Source organism: Lutra lutra, chromosome X (assembly GCF_902655055.1).
Source record: "Lutra lutra chromosome X, mLutLut1.2, whole genome shotgun sequence".
Taxonomy (NCBI): domain Eukaryota; kingdom Metazoa; phylum Chordata; class Mammalia; order Carnivora; family Mustelidae; genus Lutra; species Lutra lutra.
The window spans coordinates 52,376,852-52,394,146 of NC_062296.1; the positions used below are offsets into that span (position 1 = coordinate 52,376,852).

At 38.6% G+C, this 17,295-nt stretch overlaps 1 protein-coding gene across 4 annotated transcripts in view; it reads left to right on the forward strand.

The window, feature by feature from the left end:
• Window positions 1–17,295, forward strand: part of OPHN1 (oligophrenin 1) — a 559,535-nt gene that overhangs the window by 376,424 nt on the left and 165,816 nt on the right. For all 4 annotated transcript variants that reach the window (XM_047715714.1, XM_047715717.1, XM_047715716.1 and 1 more), the window contains exons 16-18: window positions 9,207–9,291; window positions 14,265–14,323; window positions 15,664–15,769. In XM_047715714.1, the coding sequence (XP_047571670.1) occupies window positions 9,207–9,291; window positions 14,265–14,323; window positions 15,664–15,769 (250 nt within the window). The remainder of the gene's footprint in view (window positions 1–9,206; window positions 9,292–14,264; window positions 14,324–15,663; window positions 15,770–17,295) is intronic.

The following is a 17,295-nucleotide window of genomic DNA, read 5'->3' on the forward strand; positions in this document are numbered from 1 at the left end:
CCACATCTTCCTTATCCATTCGTCCATTGAAGGGCATCTTGGTTCTTTCCACAGTTTGGCGACCGTGGCCATTGCTGCTATAAACATTGGGGAACAGATGGCCCTTCTTTTCACTACATCTGTATCTTTGGGGTAAATACACAGTAGTGCGATGGCAGGGTCATAGGGAAGTTCTATTTTTAATTTCTTGAGGAATCTCCATACTGTTCTCCAAAGTGGCTGCACTAACTTGCATTCCCACCAACAGTGGAAGAGGGTTCCCCTTTCTCCACATCCTCTCCAACACATGTTGTTTTCTGTCTTGCTAATTTTGGCCATTCTAACTGGTGTAAGGTGATATCTCAATGTGGTTTTAATTTGAATCTCCCTGATGGCTAGTGATGATGAACATTTTTTCATGTGTCTGATAGCCATTTGTATGTCTTCATTGGAGAAGTGTCTGTTCATATCTTCTGCCCATTTTTTGATATGATTGTCTGTTTTGTGTGTGTTGAGTTTGAGGAGTTCTTTATAGATCCTGGATATCAACCTTTTGTCTGTACTATCATTTGCAAATATCTTCTCCCATTCTGTGGGTTGCCTCTTTGTTTTCGTGACTGTTTCCTTTGCTGTGCAGAAGCTTTTGATTTTGATGAAGTTCATCTTCGCTTTTGTTTCCTTTGCCTTTGGAGACATATCTTGAAAGAAGTTGCTGTGCCTGATATCGAAGAGGTTACTGCCTATGTTCTCCTCTAGGATTCTGATGGATTCCTGTCTCATGTTGAGGTCTTTTATCCATTTTGAGTTTACCTTTGTGTACGGTGTAAGAGAATGGTCGTGTTTCATTCTTCTACATATAGCTGCCCAGTTTTCCCAGCACCATTTATTGAAGAGACTGTCTTTTTTCTGCTGTATATTTTTTCCAGTTTTGTCGAAGATTAACTGGCCATAGAGTTGAGGGTCCATATCTAGGCTCTCTACTCTGTTCCACTGGTCTATGTGTCTGTTGTTATGCCAGTACCATGCTGTCTTGGTGATCACAGCTTTGTAGTAAAGCTTGATCAGGTAATGTGATGCCCCCAGTTTTATTTTTGTTTTTCAACATTTCCTTAGCGATTCGGGGTCTCTTCTGGTTCCATACAGATTTTTGGATTATTTGCTCCAGCTCTTTGAAAAATACCAGTGGAATTTTGATCAGAATGGCATTAAAAGTATAGATTGCTCTAGGCAGTATAGACATTTTAACAACGTTTATTCTTCTGATCCAAGAGCATGGAATGGTCTTCCATCTTTTTGTGTCTTCTTCAATTTCTTTCATGAGTGTTCTGTAGTTCCTCGAGTACAGATCCTTTACCTCTTTGGTTAGGTTTATTCCCAGGTATCTTATGGTTCTTGGTGCTATAGTAAATGGAATCGATTCTCTAATTTCCCTTTCTGTATTTTCATTGTTAGTGTATAAGAAAGCCACTGATTTCTGTACCTTGACTTTGTATCCTGCCACGTTACTGAATTGTTGTATGAGTTCTAGTAGTTTGGGGGTGGAGTCTTTTGGGTTGTCCATATAAAGAATCATGTCATCTGCGAAGAGAGAGGGTTTGGCTTCTTCATTGCCAATTTGGATACCTTTATTTCTCTTTGTTGTCTGATTGCTGTTGCTAGGACTTCTAATACTATGTTGAACAAGAGTGATGAGAGTGGACATCATTGTCGTGTTCCTGATCTCAGCGGGAAGGCTGCGAACTTTTTCCCATTGAGGATGATATTTGCTGTGGGTCTTTCATAGATAGATTTTATGAAGTTCAGGAATGTTCCCTCTATCCCTATACTTTGAAGCGTTTTAATCAGGAACAGATGCTGAATTTTGTCAAATGCTTTTCCTGCATCAATTGAGAGGACCATGTGGTTCTTCTCTCCTCTCTTATTGATTTGTTCTATCACATTGATTGATTTGCAAATGTTGAACCATCCTTGTAGCCCAGGGATGAATCCCACCTGGTCATGGTGGATAATCTTTTTAATGTGCTGTTGGATCCTGTTTGTTAGGATCTTGTTGAGAATCTTAGCATCCGTATTCATCAATGATATTGGTCTGAAATTCTCGTTTTTGGTAGGATCTTTGCTTGGTTTGGGGATCAGGGTAATGCTGGCTTTATTGAAAGAGTCTGGAAGTTTTCCTTCTCCTTCAATTTTTTGAAACAACTTCAGGAGAATAGTTGTTATTTCTTCTTTGAAAGTTTGGTAGAATTCCCCAGGGAATCCATCAGGTCTTGGGCTCTCGTTTTTTGGGAGATTTTTGATCACTACTTCAATCTCATTACTAGATATCGGTCTATTCAGGTTGTCAATTTCTTCCTGGTTCAATTTTGGGAGTTTATAGTTTTCCAGGAATGCATCCATTTCATCTGGGTTGCTTAGCTTATTGGCATATAACTGTTGATAATAACTTCTGATGATTGTTTCTACTTCCTTGGTGTTAGTTGTGATCTCTCCCTTTTCATTCATAATTTTATGAATTTGGGCTTTCTTTCTTTTCTTTTGGATTAGTGTGGCCAATGGTTTATCGATCTTAGTGATTCTTTCAAAAAACCAGCTTCTAGTTTCATTGATACGTTCTACTGTATCTCTGGTTTCTACCTCATTTATCTCAGCTCTAATCTTGATTATTTCCCTTCTTATGTGTGGAGTTGGTTTGATTTGTTGTTGATTCTCCAGTTCTTTAAGGTGTAGAGACAGCTGGTGTATTCTGAATTTTTCAATTTTTTTTAAGGGAGGCTTGGATGTCTATGTATTACCCCTTAGGACCGCCTTTGCTGTATCCCATAGGTTTTGGACCGAAGTGTCTTTATTCTCATTGGTTTCCATGAATTGTTTCAGTTCTTCTTTGATCTCCTGCTTGATCCAAGCATTCTTAATCAAGGTGGCCTTTAGCTTCCAGGTGTTTGAGTTCCTTCTGAACTTTTACTTGTGATTGTGCTCCATTTTCAAAGCATTGTGATCTGAGAATATGCAGGGAATAATCTCAGTCTTTTGGTATCAGTTGAGTCCTGATTTGTGACCCAGTATGTGGTCTATTCTTGTGAAGGTTCCGTGTGCACTTGAGAAGAATGAGTCTTCTGTTCTTTTAGGGTGGAATGTTCTGTATATATCTATGAGGTCCATCTGGTCCAATGTGTCATTCAATGCTCTTGTTTCTTTATTGATTTTCTGCTTCGATGATCTATTTCTGAGAGAGGCGTTTTAAGACCTCGTACTATTAATGTATTCCTATCAATATGACTCTTTATCTTGATTAACAGTTTTCTTATGTAATTGGCTACTCCCATATTGGGGGCATAGATATTTACAATTGTTAGATCATCTTGGTGGATAGTCCCTTTAAGAATGATGTAGTGTCCTTCTGTATCTCTGACTACAGTCTTTAGTTTAAAATCTAATTTATCTGATATGAAAATCGCTACCCCAGCCTTCTTTTGAGGCCCATTGGCATGAAAGATGCTTCTCCATCCCTTCACTTTTAGTCTGGGTGTATCTTTAGGTTCAAAATGCATCTCTTGTAGACAACATATGGATGGGTCCTGTCATTTTATCCAATCTGCAACACTGTGTTGTTTTATGGGCTCATTTAGGCCATTCACATTGAGAGTGATTATTGAGAGATATGTTTTTATTGACATCGTGTTACCTTTGAAGTCTTTCTTTCTGTAGATTGTCTCTATATTTCTGTTCAATGCTATTCTTAGGATTTTTCCTCTTTTATAGAACCCCCCCTTAATATTTCCTACAGTGGTGGCTTGGTGGTTGCATAGTCTTTTAAGCCTTGCCAGTCTTGGAACTCTTTATCTCTCCATCCATTTTGAATGTCAGTCTTGCTGGATAAAGTATTCTTGGCTGCATGTTCTTCTCATTTAGTGCCCTGAATATATCTTGCCATCCTTTTCTGGCTTGCCAGGTCTCTGTGGACAGGTCTGACGTTATTCTGATGGGCTTTCCTCTGTAAGTAAGGAGCCTCTTTGTCCTAGTAGCTTTCAAGAGATTATACCTAGGATTATGATTCCTCAATTTGACTATCAGGTGCCTTGATGTTTTTCTGGATTCTATAATCTTGGGTGGAGACTGTTCGGCCTCTAGTACATGATTGCTTGGTCCATTCGCAAGATTGGGAAAATTTTCATGAAGAACTTGTTCCACTATATCTTCTAGACTTCTTTCTTTCTCCTCCCCTTCAGGGATTCTAATAATTCTGACATTGGAATGTTTCATGGCGTCATTTATTTCCCTGATTCTGTTTTCATGGTTTCTAAGCTGTTTGTTCCAGGGTTCCTCTTGATCCTTTCTCTCTATCTGTTTGTCCTCCAGATCACTAATTCTATCTTCTGTCTCAGTTACCCTAGCTTTGAGAGAATTTAGACTAGATTGGAACTCATTGAGAGCATTGTGAACCTCAGCCCTGGTAGCTTTTAGCTCTGCCCTAACATTGTGAACATTCTGTCTGGTCGTTTTCAACTCAACCCTAATCAATTCCGTTTGGTCATCCATGGCTTTCTCCAACCTAGCTATTGCCTGGATAATTGTTAGCCTGAATTCTCTTTCCAACATATTGTCTATGTTGATAGCTGTTAGCTCTGTTGCAGAAGGTCCATCGTCTGTATTTTTCTTCTGTTGGGCATTCCTACTCCTAGTCATTTTGGTGAGAGTTGACTAAACAGATGTAGCTGGTTGTATCGACCGTGGTGCAGTCTGCGTGCACCCTGGAACACTTCTGAGCAATCAGGATTCCGCACCCAAATGAGGGAAAAAAGAAAAGAAAAAGAAAAAAAAAAAGAGAGAGAGAGACAGGAAAGAAAGGGAAGATGAAAGAGAAGGTTCAGCCCAAATGGGCCCCAAGGTAAGATTTATGAGGTATACAAACAAAAAGACTGATAAAGTTTATAACAAGAGAAAAAAAAATATATGCAAATAAAGGAAGAACCTTGTGGCAAAGAACCCCAAGTGTAAGATTTATATACTATCAGGACAAACACAAAAACACAGAAACACTGGTGGAAGAAAAAGATGAGAGAGTGGTTTTAAATTCTCATTGTGGGCGAGGAAGGTTGTTTTGATTCTTCCTGGATGTATCTTGATATCTTTGTTAAAGGACTCAACTTTCCTAGGCTAAAGGGGGATTAAAAATTGGTTTACCTATAGGGGTAGTATTGATTGGGGAAAGGGGATTACTTTGAAGTTTAACTCTATATGAATCTTAGAAAATAAAAATAAAAAAAGAATAAACTAGACTAAACTAAACTAAAATTTAAAAAAATTCAAAAAATAGAAATGCAAAAGAAAAACACAGGTGTATGTATCAAAACGTTTAGGTTAGAAGGTTATTATGGAATTTGATGTACTGGACAGCTCGCTGTGATGGTAAATAGGTTAAAAAATTATCTATATAAAAAAATGAGCCAGAATAGTGGGAACAAATTAAAAATAAAAGTTGTCCTATGAAGTAGTGGTGGTGGTTCTCTTGTAGTCTTTTTTTTTTTTCTTTCCTGGTTGGTTTTCTGGGGGAGGGGCCTGCCACGTGGGTTTTCAGTCAATGATGTTCCCTGAGTTAAGTCCTCCAGTCCCCCTCAAGGGGGTGGGCTCTGAGGAAACCGGTTTTTTCAGGCTTTTGGTCTCTGGAGGTTTTTATGTTTGTTCACCTTTTTTTTTTTTCCTCTCTCCTTGACCACTTTTGATGGTTTTTGTAGGTTTAGAGGAAAGCAAACTGCACCCTGACCTCCCTCTCAGAGAGAAGCCTCAGTCTGTTCTTCTGTGGGGGCTGCAGAGCCCATATAAATCCCCCCTTGGCCACTCGCAGAGCAGGCTCCGAGTCGCAGTCCCTGGGGATGCAGGATCTTTTGCTTGTACCCAAAACCAAAGCAGGGGCAGCTGTTTGGGCAGCTCCAGACCACCAGAGAGGTTCCAAGCAACCATCGAATACTGAGATTTTCCCGCTGGCCTGGGCTGGGAGTGCCTGGTCTTTCTGGGTCTAAGAGCACCTGGCTTGTGAGCACCTCTTTCAGGGGAGGCTGTGGTTCACGTGGTCTCAGGCTCTGAGAATGGGGCGCAGGTCCGAAAGCACCAGGCTGGGCCTTCTTGCACCTCTCTCAGGGGAGAATTTGGGGTGTGCGTCTTAGGCTCTGAAACAATGGTGCGTGTCAAAGAGCGCTGGCTGGGCCTTTGTACCTCTCTCAGGGGAGGATGAGGGCCGCGCGCATCTCAGGCTCTGTAGCAGGGCTCACGAGTTCTGCTGTCCAGCGTGGCTCCCATCCCCTCACAGGGGCCAGATCCCATGCAATCTCGGGAGCGCTGGTGGCTCAGGGACCAAGACCTGGTTTCTCCACCGCACTCTTTCTGGCTCAGTACCAGGGGAGGCTGTCCTGGCTTTCAACCAGTCTCCAAGTTAATGCTGGTCCCCAGATGCAGGGCACTCTCGCTCGTATTACGGGTATTACTTTCCAACTGGTCACCTCTGGTGGCTCCCTCCCCCTTCTGTTTATCTTCCAATATCAGTCCACTTTTCCCACTCTGCTTTACCTGCCCACTGGCGTCTTCTGCCCCTGTAGAGATCCAGATGTGTATAATTCTGATCTCAGGCTGATTTCATGGGTGATCGGAGTTCTTTGGTAGGTAATCAGCTCACTTTATGGTACAGGTTGAAAAGGCGCCTCCTCCTACTTCCCCGCCATCTTGTCCCCCCCTCTGTTTTACTTTCATTTTGACTATGTCTTTTAGCATTAAAAAGTGTTCTTTGTCTCATTTCGTACTTTTGGGCTTGGAATCTACTTTGTCTGATACTGATTGCATTTTCCTGGTAGATCTTTGCCCATTCCTAAATTTTTATCTTTTGCTTCACTTCCCTTTGCCTGATGTCTTTCCATTATGTTTTGCCCTTTCCTTTCCTAGGAACAATACCTTTTCATGACTTTTTTTGAAGATCACTTGGAGCACTCTTCCATAAGTGCTCTGATTTGCTCTATTTTTCAGTATTTTTATACTTTGTTTAGACTTTGTCTTTCTGGTGCTGGTTTTAGATTAATTTTAGTCCTCCAGACCTCTTATTTTCTTACGAATGAAATTTTGATGGCATTTTGCTTGCTCTCTGCAAATGTTTGTGGTAAAGGAATATTAGTGATAGCTCCCTGGGATTTAGTGTTTATATTTCTATTTTCAAGTGATTTGGAATTTGGGTATTCTCTATGTTTCTGTTATGTGGAGGATATGGCTTTGTGTAACCCTGTTTTCCTCTTCATTCCATGTTTTCTGGAGGATGTGTAGGGTGACTTAGACTTAGATGGCCAACCACATTATCATGACATATGCATTTCACATATGGTTAGAAATACTTTGTAAATATTTTAATGGGTACATAAAATTATGGTAAATAAAAGAACCAATATTTATCAGATAACTTCCTTATTATTGAGCATTTAACTTTCTTCCTTTTTTGTGATGACATATTTATAGATGAGTCTATTCTGATGTATACTTTGGATAAATTTGCTGACAAAGAATTATTGCTTCAGGGTTACAAATGTTATTAATAATCTTGATGTAATTTGAATCCAGGGAAAACCAATAGTTCACAGATGAATTTACTTTAAACTGCTAAAGTAGTCTCTACCCTTTTATAAGATCACATCCCTCTTTCCTATGTATATAACAGGATCCAGGTCTGAAATAGCTCCACCAGCATAGCTATTTCTGGTGAAAAGTGAGAATTTGACTTCTTCTTTGCTGATTTGGATGCCATTTATTTCTCTTGATTTTCTGATTGCTGAAGCTAGGACTTCTAGTACTATGTTGAACAACAGCGGGGAGAGCGGACATCCCTGTTGTGCTCCTGACTTTAGAGGGAAACCTCTCAGTTTTTCTCCATTAAGAATGATATTCACTGTGGGTTTTTCCTATATGGTTTTTATGATATTGAGGTATGTTCCTTCTGTCCCTACACTGCAGAGTTTTTATCAAGAAAGTATGCTATATTTTGTCAATGCTTTTTTCAGCATCTATTGAGAGAATTGTATGGTTCTTATCCTTTTATTAAAAAGAAGCATGAAGGGGCATCTTGGTGGCTCAGTCATTAGGCATCTGCCTTCAGCTCAGGTGATGACCCCAGGGTCCTGGGATGAAGCCCCACATCAGGCTCCTTCTCTCTCTCCTCTCTCCCTCTGCTGCTCCCCCTGCTTGTGCTCTCTTGATACCTGAAAAAAAGACAGAAAGACAGAAAGAAAGAAAGAGCCCAGAAACGTGAGTGAATTGTTTTAGATCTTCACTGTGAGAATCTCATAGGGCTCCTGGAGGCAAAATTCACAGAAGTGTGCAGGAACCCCAGGACCGGCCCCCCTTAGAATTTTTAACTCTCAAACTTATCCACTGAGCCTCTAGCAACTCAACTGTAGGTTAGGTTTTCCTAACCTTGTACTGTTCCCCAAGAGTTTTCTGCTCCTGGGTTTCTCTTCTAGTAAGTTTCGATTTTCTGGATCTCCCAGTTTCTCTCTTCAGTTTAGAGGACAGTAGTTTGTTGTGTGACCTCAGATCTCTGATGGATCTAAGAGGAGTTGATTTTTGGTTTATTATACATTTTTTCCTTGTGTGGTTGGAAGACATGACTTCAAACGTCTTACATGCCTGAATGGAATGCAAGGGAATTTTTAAGACATCAAAGATATGGTTGTTGTACAAAGTTTTCATCTCTTGAAAACTGGGTAGAGTGACTATCTTTAATATAATGTATTTTATTTTTCTTCTTTAAAGATTTTATTTACTTTAGAGAGAGAAGGTGGGGGAGGAGCAGAGAGAGAGAGAGAGAGAGAAAGAGTCTCTCAGGCAGACTCTGAGGCACTGAACACAGAGCCCAAGCCAGATCTCTGTCTCACCACCCTGAGATCATGACCCAAGCAGAAACCAAGAGTCTGATGCTTAACCAACTGTGCCACCTGGACACCCCACTTTCTTTTTCTTTTTTTTTTTTTAAAGATTTTGTTTATTTATTTATGAGAGAGAGAGAGCGAGCATGAGAGGGGAGAAGGTCAGTGGGAGAAGCAGACTCCCCGTGTTGCTGGGATCCCGATGCGGAACTTGATCCTGGGATCATGACCTGAGCCAAATGCAGTTGCTTAACCAACTGAGCCACCCAGGCAAGGGGTGAAAAGTAAGAACTGTTAGAATATTAACTTTTTAATTTTTTTTTCCTCAAATAGATCCTAAATGCCCAGGAGACGTTGATTTTCATAGTAGTGACTGGGACATTAAGACAATCACCAGCTCTTTGAAATTCTACCTCAGGTATGCCTGATACAATTTGGGAATTTGTTTTTCATAGTTGGTGAAATTTGTCTAGGTGAAGATTGGAGATTATGTGGTTGGATAGCTGAAGGAGCTCAGGAGTTTGGATAGGTTTGCTATAAAAAAAAGAGTGAAAATAATTTCCATCAAAAAAGAACATGTATTAGAAAACCTTTAATTTGGGAATTTAGGCAAATTAAGCATCAAAATAATAGAATTATTATTGAAAAATGGCTTTTCCTTAAAGTAATGGAAGTTTTGCCATTGTGCGTAGAGTGATGTCACAATGTGCTCATGAATAATATCAGTATTTATGACAATTCAATGTTGTTAACATGCTTGGTTGAACAATAACTATTTTGAAACATTAAATTGCATTTGTACAAACATATTTGTGTTTCTGTGTTATGTGTTATGTGTCATGTTTTATGCATTCATCCATATAATAGAAATAAAAAACAAGAAAATACAATTACACAAATGTTAGAACTGAGTGAATTGAGAGCAATAAGAAAACAAAATTTACCTTATCAGCAAAATTTGGTGATGCACAGTGGTAATATATAGATCATTTAGTTCACTGTCATAAATTTGTATTATGTAAAAATATTTGGGGCATATATTTTTTGGAGGGGACATATACTCATTCATTTCTTTCTATTCTTTATGTCCAATTGTATGTATTATACATTATTTACTAAATGTCTTTTTTTCAATTATTGTACTCTTTAGGTACTTGGATAGATACTTGAATATCATTAATCCAGAATAAATTGGGTCCCAGATATTGCTGTTAAATGACCTTTTGCTGTAGTATCATCTTAGAACTTTATATAAACATGAATGCTCTTTCCAGGAGTATTTCTCTGGCATCTGCCAAAGAAGAAATGTACTGTTTTTAGAAGGTGTTCTAGTTGCTTACATTGACAATATCGTTTTTTTGTTTTTTGTTTTTTACAATAATCCTATAAGGTATGTGGTATCATAACTAATTTTACAGGTGAGGAAATTGGAAGGCACCACTTTCCAGTTAAGTATTATCCATGCTCACAGCTCACATTATTTGAACCTAAGTATCCCTGACATATAGGTCACTGGTATTGGAGCATCTTCTTTCCGTTTCCCATCCTCAGGGGCTATAGCTTTCTTGAAGTTGCCTGGGTAATATTAGTGAAGACAGAGAGCAATCTACTATGCATACTTTTAGAAGACTGGTGATGATAATAGTGAGAGTAAATGATTCTATGTCTCTAGCCTTTTTCAAAGGAGTCAATTTTTTTCAAAGATTTATATAGGTTAAGTAACTCCCCACATTAAATCTTTTCCAACTCATCCCATAATAAGCAGTGTGACCCCTTTTAAAGATGGGAAGATCAAGCCTGAAAGCCTGAATGAGCAATACCTCCAATGAGAGATTTGTCCTTAACACTTAATGTATGGGCCTTTAATATGCATTAACCAGTTACCACCCTTTAGGTTTCTCAAATAATTCAGTATTTTCAGAAAGGGGACTCTTCATCTGTGTTATACGTACATAACTTATCCCTTATCTCCAACATTTCCAGGAAAGTACCCTAAAAACTAAAACTATCCTTTCCTTTTTTTAAATTTAATTTTATTTTTCCAGTGTTCTAAGATTCATTAAAACTATCCTTTCTCTCGCTAGTATCTTTACTCTCTCTTATCCAACTGGCTCTTTCCTCTCAGCATATAAATATACTCCTGTAAAGCACATCTCTTTGACCTTGTGTGTTTTTTCATAAATGAATAAATTCATTCTGCCATTTACTAAATCATTCAATAAACATTTCTTGAGTGTCTAGTCTATGCCTAGCATGATACTAGGCAATAGGCATATAATTGTGAATAGATGTGGTCCCTAAATTTAAAAAAAGTTATAGTCCAGTTAGGAAAGCAGTAAAAAACAAATAATCATACAAATATAACAAACCATAATAAGTGCTCTGAAGAAAAGGTGCAAGGTGTTATGAAGGCATGTAATAGGAATACCTGATTTATTCTGGTGGATTTTGAACTGATGTTTGAATTATAACTTACAGTCAGCTGAGAAGAGGTAGTTCCAGACAGAGATATACACAAGGCCTTGAAGCACAAGAGAGAATGATCCCTTCAAGAAACTAGGTATACCAGTATAGGTGGAGTACTGTAGTATAGAGAGAGAGGGAGAGATGTTAGGAGCCAGATCATGCAAGGTCATATGGGACATAAGAATTGGGGTCTGGATTTATTTTAAAAGGAATGGGAATAAATTGAGAGATTTTAAGCAGTAGGTTATATGATGAGATTTGCATTTTGAAAAAAACATATAAAGATCAGATTAGAGGGTATCAAAATAGGTAGAGATAGAAACCAATTAGTAGGCTATTGCTGTGGTCTATGAAAGAGATGATGCTTCTACTTGAACTAGCAGTGTAGATTGGTAGAAATAAGCATATTCAAGAAATTTAGGGAGTAAATTTAGATATGAGAATAGGAGAGATGGAGATAAAAGAATGACTTCCAAGTTTATGGCCCATATAACCAAATGGTAGCCATAAATTTGCTGATTTGAGAAACACAAGAAAAAGACTAGATTCAGGGGAGATGACAAGATGGACTTTAGATATGTCAAATGTGGGTGTCTGATGACATCAGGGCAAGATATTAAGTGAGCAATTGAATATATGGGAATGAACTCAGAAGAATTCTGAGCTTGAGTTAAAACTTTGTGAATCATCGACGATGTATATGATAATTGGGAGGCAGGAGCTTGGATGAGATTGCCTAATAAGAGGGATAATTCATGCCTATCCAAGCATCAGTACATGAAGTAATCTACACACAGTGTCTCTACTTCTTTTTTTTAAGACTAAAAATTTATTTATTTGTTAGATAGCATATAAATGGGGAGTGCATGCAGAAGGAGAAGCAGGCTCCTCGCTGTGCAAAGAGCCCAATGCTAGACTTGATCCCAGGACACTGGGATCATGACCTGAGCCAAAGGCAGACACTAAACCACCTGAGCCATCCAGGTGTCCCAGTGTCTCTACTTCTTAACCCCCCAGTTTTCTCCTTAACCCACTGCAGTCACCATCCCAACACTTCTGCTCCACTGCAAATGCTCTTGCCAAGGTCACTAGTGATTCCCTCAGAGCTAAACACAATGTACAATTGTTACTCCTTACTTGATTTCTTTGCAACATTTGAAGTTGTTAATGAGGACTCCTTGATACTTTCTCCGCTTTTGGATTCTACTGTATCACTTGTTTTTGGCTTTCCTCATACCTTTTTTGACCATTTTTAGCAGTTCCCTTTATGGACTTTCTACCTGATATTTTCCAGGATTCTCCTCTCTTTTTACTATAATTGAGGGTTGGAAATTTCAAATATCCACAAAAATGAATGAAGCAGACTACTTTCCTATTAAAACATTACATATTGAACCTGTATTTGCATAGTGATCCCTTTGTTTATATATAATCAGCAATAGTATTTATTTCCACAAATAACCATATGGGCTCAATATAGCCAGGTCTTTCCATTTTTCAATAGAGGTAGAAAATGCAGATTTTATGTGAGGTATCTCAGTTTTTTTTATATTTTGACAACTAATACAATTCGTCTTTTTAATACACTATTCTGAACAAATAATAATTGGAAGGCCTCATGTAGTTCTTGGCTATGAGTTGGTCATCTCTCCTTGAGCAGTGGTATCTGTTCTTGTGGTTTTAACTGCTCAACTATGTTCATGGTTTTAAACCCTCACCTAGGTTTATGATTTTCATATTTACTTCTCAGATCTAGTAGGGTATTCTATCCATCTGCCTAATAGACATGTCCCTTTGGCTACCCCAAAAGTCCCTCTGGCTTAACATCTCTACTTCCTTCTGAATCCATTTCTATTCTATCCAGTCTCACAAACCAGATGACTCTCTCCCTTACCAGTACACCCAATCATTGAAGAAGTTCTATCTTTAATGTCTTTTAAATAATTCTTATCATTTCTTTTTTTCTTTGATGCCACTATTTTTGTTTAGGTCTTTATTACCTCTCAACTGGATTACTATGATAATAGTAGTGTCAGACCGTATAACATAGTGAATAAGAGCATAGATTCAAGAAAGACTGCCTAGTTCTGCCACTTACGGCTTTGCGTGGTCTTGGATGACTTATTTAACTTTTCTGAACTTCAGTTTCCCCATTTATAAAATGGATTATATAAATGGATATAATAACAATATCTACCTTACAGTGTTGTCATGAGGATTAAATTAGTAAATATATGCAAATCATTTAGAACAGTAAAGCATTTACTAATATTATCATCATCACACTGGTCCTTTTACATTGTTAATTCTGTATATGGCACTCTTCTCAACTAGACTATTAGCTCTTGGAGGTTTGGGGGTCTGTCTTACTCATCTTTGGATCCCAATATCTGGCACAATGTCAGGTATCTGTAGGTGCTCAGCCTATATATATATATATATATATATATATATATATATATATATATTTTTTTTTTTTTAACTAAATAAAGAAATCTGTTGGACTTCAGTTTTCTCCTCCATTAAGCTGGGATTTGAATAACTGCTCCATGTCACAGGATCATTGGAAGGATCAGATGGGAAGACAGATATGATAGTACTTTGAAAACTAAGGAACTATCAAACTGCAAGGACTTTATAGCAGCATTCAGATTGGGTCCACTTTGGAATTTTTCAGGGCTGGTTTGTGACTCCTTTCACCTTTGGAAACTAATTAGAGACCCTGCAGGACTAATTGGCTTATACTTTTGCAGGTCTTCTATTGATTTACCAGTAAGTGGCATTCCTCTGACAAAGTTTCAGGTGAAGAGAGAAATATATGTAATCTCACTAAGCTATAGGGATTAGAAACTTTAAGCCTTGCTGCCCACAGAACTGAAAATCCAAGGCTTCCCCAAAGGAACTTACAGTCTTCATTAATTTCAGGAATCTTTCTGAACCTGTCATGACCTATAGACTTCACAAAGAGCTGGTCTCTGCTGCCAGTAAGTATTTATGTTGCTAGTTAATTGTGTTGTCTTGGCTTCTTAATAATGTTCATTAGCAATAAACCTAGAAAACTGCTTGAGAAAAAGTGAGGGGAAAAAATATCCATAGATTTTTGTCTGCTACCAAATGAGAGTATTCTTGCTTGCTGTCTAACTCAAGTGTTATATTATTTTCCATAAATAAGTGTAAGTTGAATAGGTTGAATAAAACTGGCTAACATGAAGGATGTTACAGGTGTGAGGGCTTTACTGACTGAATATGCCTCTTCTGCCAGAACAAGAGCATTAATTCACATAACTAGGGGGAAGCAGAATGGTTTCATTATAGTTGCTGTTTTAGATTTTTTTCATAGCTTTGCCTTTTTGAATGCTTTTCATTTGTGCTATGAATTATTACTCCTAATCTGTTAATGCTAGAATCATATTTTCTAGATGATAAAACTGAGGGTGCAGTAGAACATTGCATGGGAAATAAGGCATATAGAATCACCCCAAAAGTTGGCAGCTGAAGAAGTATTAAAAATTTTGGCTGAGGCCACTGTATGAGTATCCCTTCCTATCTTTACATCGCCCTTCTATTCTGTGCTCTCTGTGGTGTACAGGAAAAAGACTGATAAGACTTGACCTCATAATGAATTTTTGTTGAGGCAAGGGACCTTTTTTTTTTTAGAGAGACAGATCACAAGTAGGCAGAGAGGCAGGCAGAGAGAGAGAGGAGGAAGCAGGCTCCCCGCCTAGCAGAGAGCCCCATGTGGGGCTCGATCTCAGGACCCTGAGATCCTGACCTGAGCCGAAGGCAGAGGCTTTAACCCACTGAGCCACCCAGGCACCCCGAGGCAAGGGACCTTTGATCTGACCTGAGACCTCTGAACTGTCTCAGGGATTTTCACATAAACCCAAAGGTGGCAGTACCCCTCCCAGCACCACAAAAAGATGGGTGGGCAAGGGTTTCCAGTGGAAGTTTACATGTGAAACTGTAGGAAAAACCTGCTGTACCTAGAACTTTGACTTCCTCAGAGATAGTCTTGTGTTCTCATCTTTCTATTCTCTCTCTCTCTCTCTCTCTTTAAACTCCTCGACCTATTTCTGTGTTATTATCTCTCTTTTTGTCTTTTATCTCTCTTTTGGTCTCTTTGTCTTTCTCCCTCTCTCTCTGTCTCAATGTCTTTTTTCCTTGGTGTCTCTTTGCCATTGTTTCATTGTGCCAGTTTATCTCTCGGTCTCTTTTCATCTCTCTGTTTCTGATTGTGTGTGTGTGTGTGTACGCATGCATATATGAGAGTTTGCTTGATCCAGTTGCCTAAAAGGCAAAACTGTCTCTCTCTGTTCTCTCTCAGAGTCTGACAACCTGGATTACCGGCTGGGAGCTATTCATTCCCTGGTATATAAGCTGCCTGAAAAGAATCGAGAGATGCTGGAACTTCTTATAAGACACTTGGTCAAGTAAGTAACTTCTGGGTTTTCAGGAAGAGTTTCTATTTGAGGATTGGCCCACAGGGTACATTGCAGAGAAACTGTTTGTCAGTTCTTTAAATCCCAGCCGCCAACTGTTTAATCCTGGACAGGCTGAGTGCTCTATAAAGAAGGTGATTTTGCCTTGGCCCTTGTATATATATCCTCCCAGAGTCGTCATGCATCTCAGTTGAAGGGTAATACCAGATAAAGTGGGCTGAACACAGGCTTTGTAGTCAGATAAATTTGATTTTAAATTCCAGCTGTATCACTTATTTACCTGTATAATCTTAGATAACCTCTTAGATATCATCTAACCTCTTAGATATAATCTTAGATAACCTCTCTTAGCCTGTTTAGTCATCTGTAAAATGAAAATAGTATTGCCCAACATGCAGGACTTTTCTGTGTATTTGAATGAGCACAGATAAAGTGCATAGCACATAAGAGATTCTCAAGAAATGGGAGTTATTAAGATTGTGGCCAACTTTTTGCTTGGGTATGGCAGACAGGAAAGACATATTGTAGAGAGTAGGCCTGGTGATGAGCTCCGAGATGGTGTGTTTATGTGGCATGGGTCGTGCTTTTTGGCCAGAGGATTCAATGTTGTGGATAAAGATGAATTTACTTGACTCATAAGAGCCAGTTGCTCTTAAGAAGTATGGTGCAGCAGAAAGCACTCTGACTATGGACAGGTCAGTAAATCTGGGTTCTGGTGTCAGTTCAGTTACTAGCTTTCTTGATAATCATGGGCAGGTCACCCTCAAGGCTTCTCCTGGTATATTAAAAAGTACAGAAATGAGACAACAAGCTTAGAAAAATTGCAATGGATTTTATGTGTGTCTATTTTTCAAAATAAAGCTATCATCACACTCACAAAAATGCAGTAATCATACATTTTTAACCTCATTTGGAGAAGATCTCAAATACCTAAACTTGAAACCCTTAGTGAAGGTGAGGCTCCAGGCTAAATGGCCCTCTTGGTCTCCCCCTGTGATAAATTCTGCATCTCTGGATCTCAGGTTTCCCTGTAATATAATGAGATATCACCAAGATTCAGTGCAACTCTGACATTCTGTTCTTTTTTATATTTCTATAACAAATTAGCATTATAGACACTAATGTAGATAAAAAGGCAGAATTAGCAAGAGGATGCCTTTTATATTTATTGCCAATATTTGTAATTTGGGCTAATTGAAAGGCAATTTCTTCCCAAAATGTTGTCTGTGATTATCTCAGTGAAAGTACAAAAATCAACACATAAATCATTTACATATTAATTTGAAGTAGCCCTGGGGGAAAGAGAAATTGGGTTCAAGTTCCACATTATCACTAATTTTCTGTGTGAACTAAAGAAAGTCCCTCCCACTCTCTGGGATTCCTTTTATTCATCTATAATATGAGAGGACTGAACTAGCTAATCTGAAATAGTTATTCCTGCTCTGATTTTCTAAGATTCTTAGTATGTGACAGGAGCCAAGGACTTAGCTAAGGATTATCCTGCTAGCAGTTAGTGA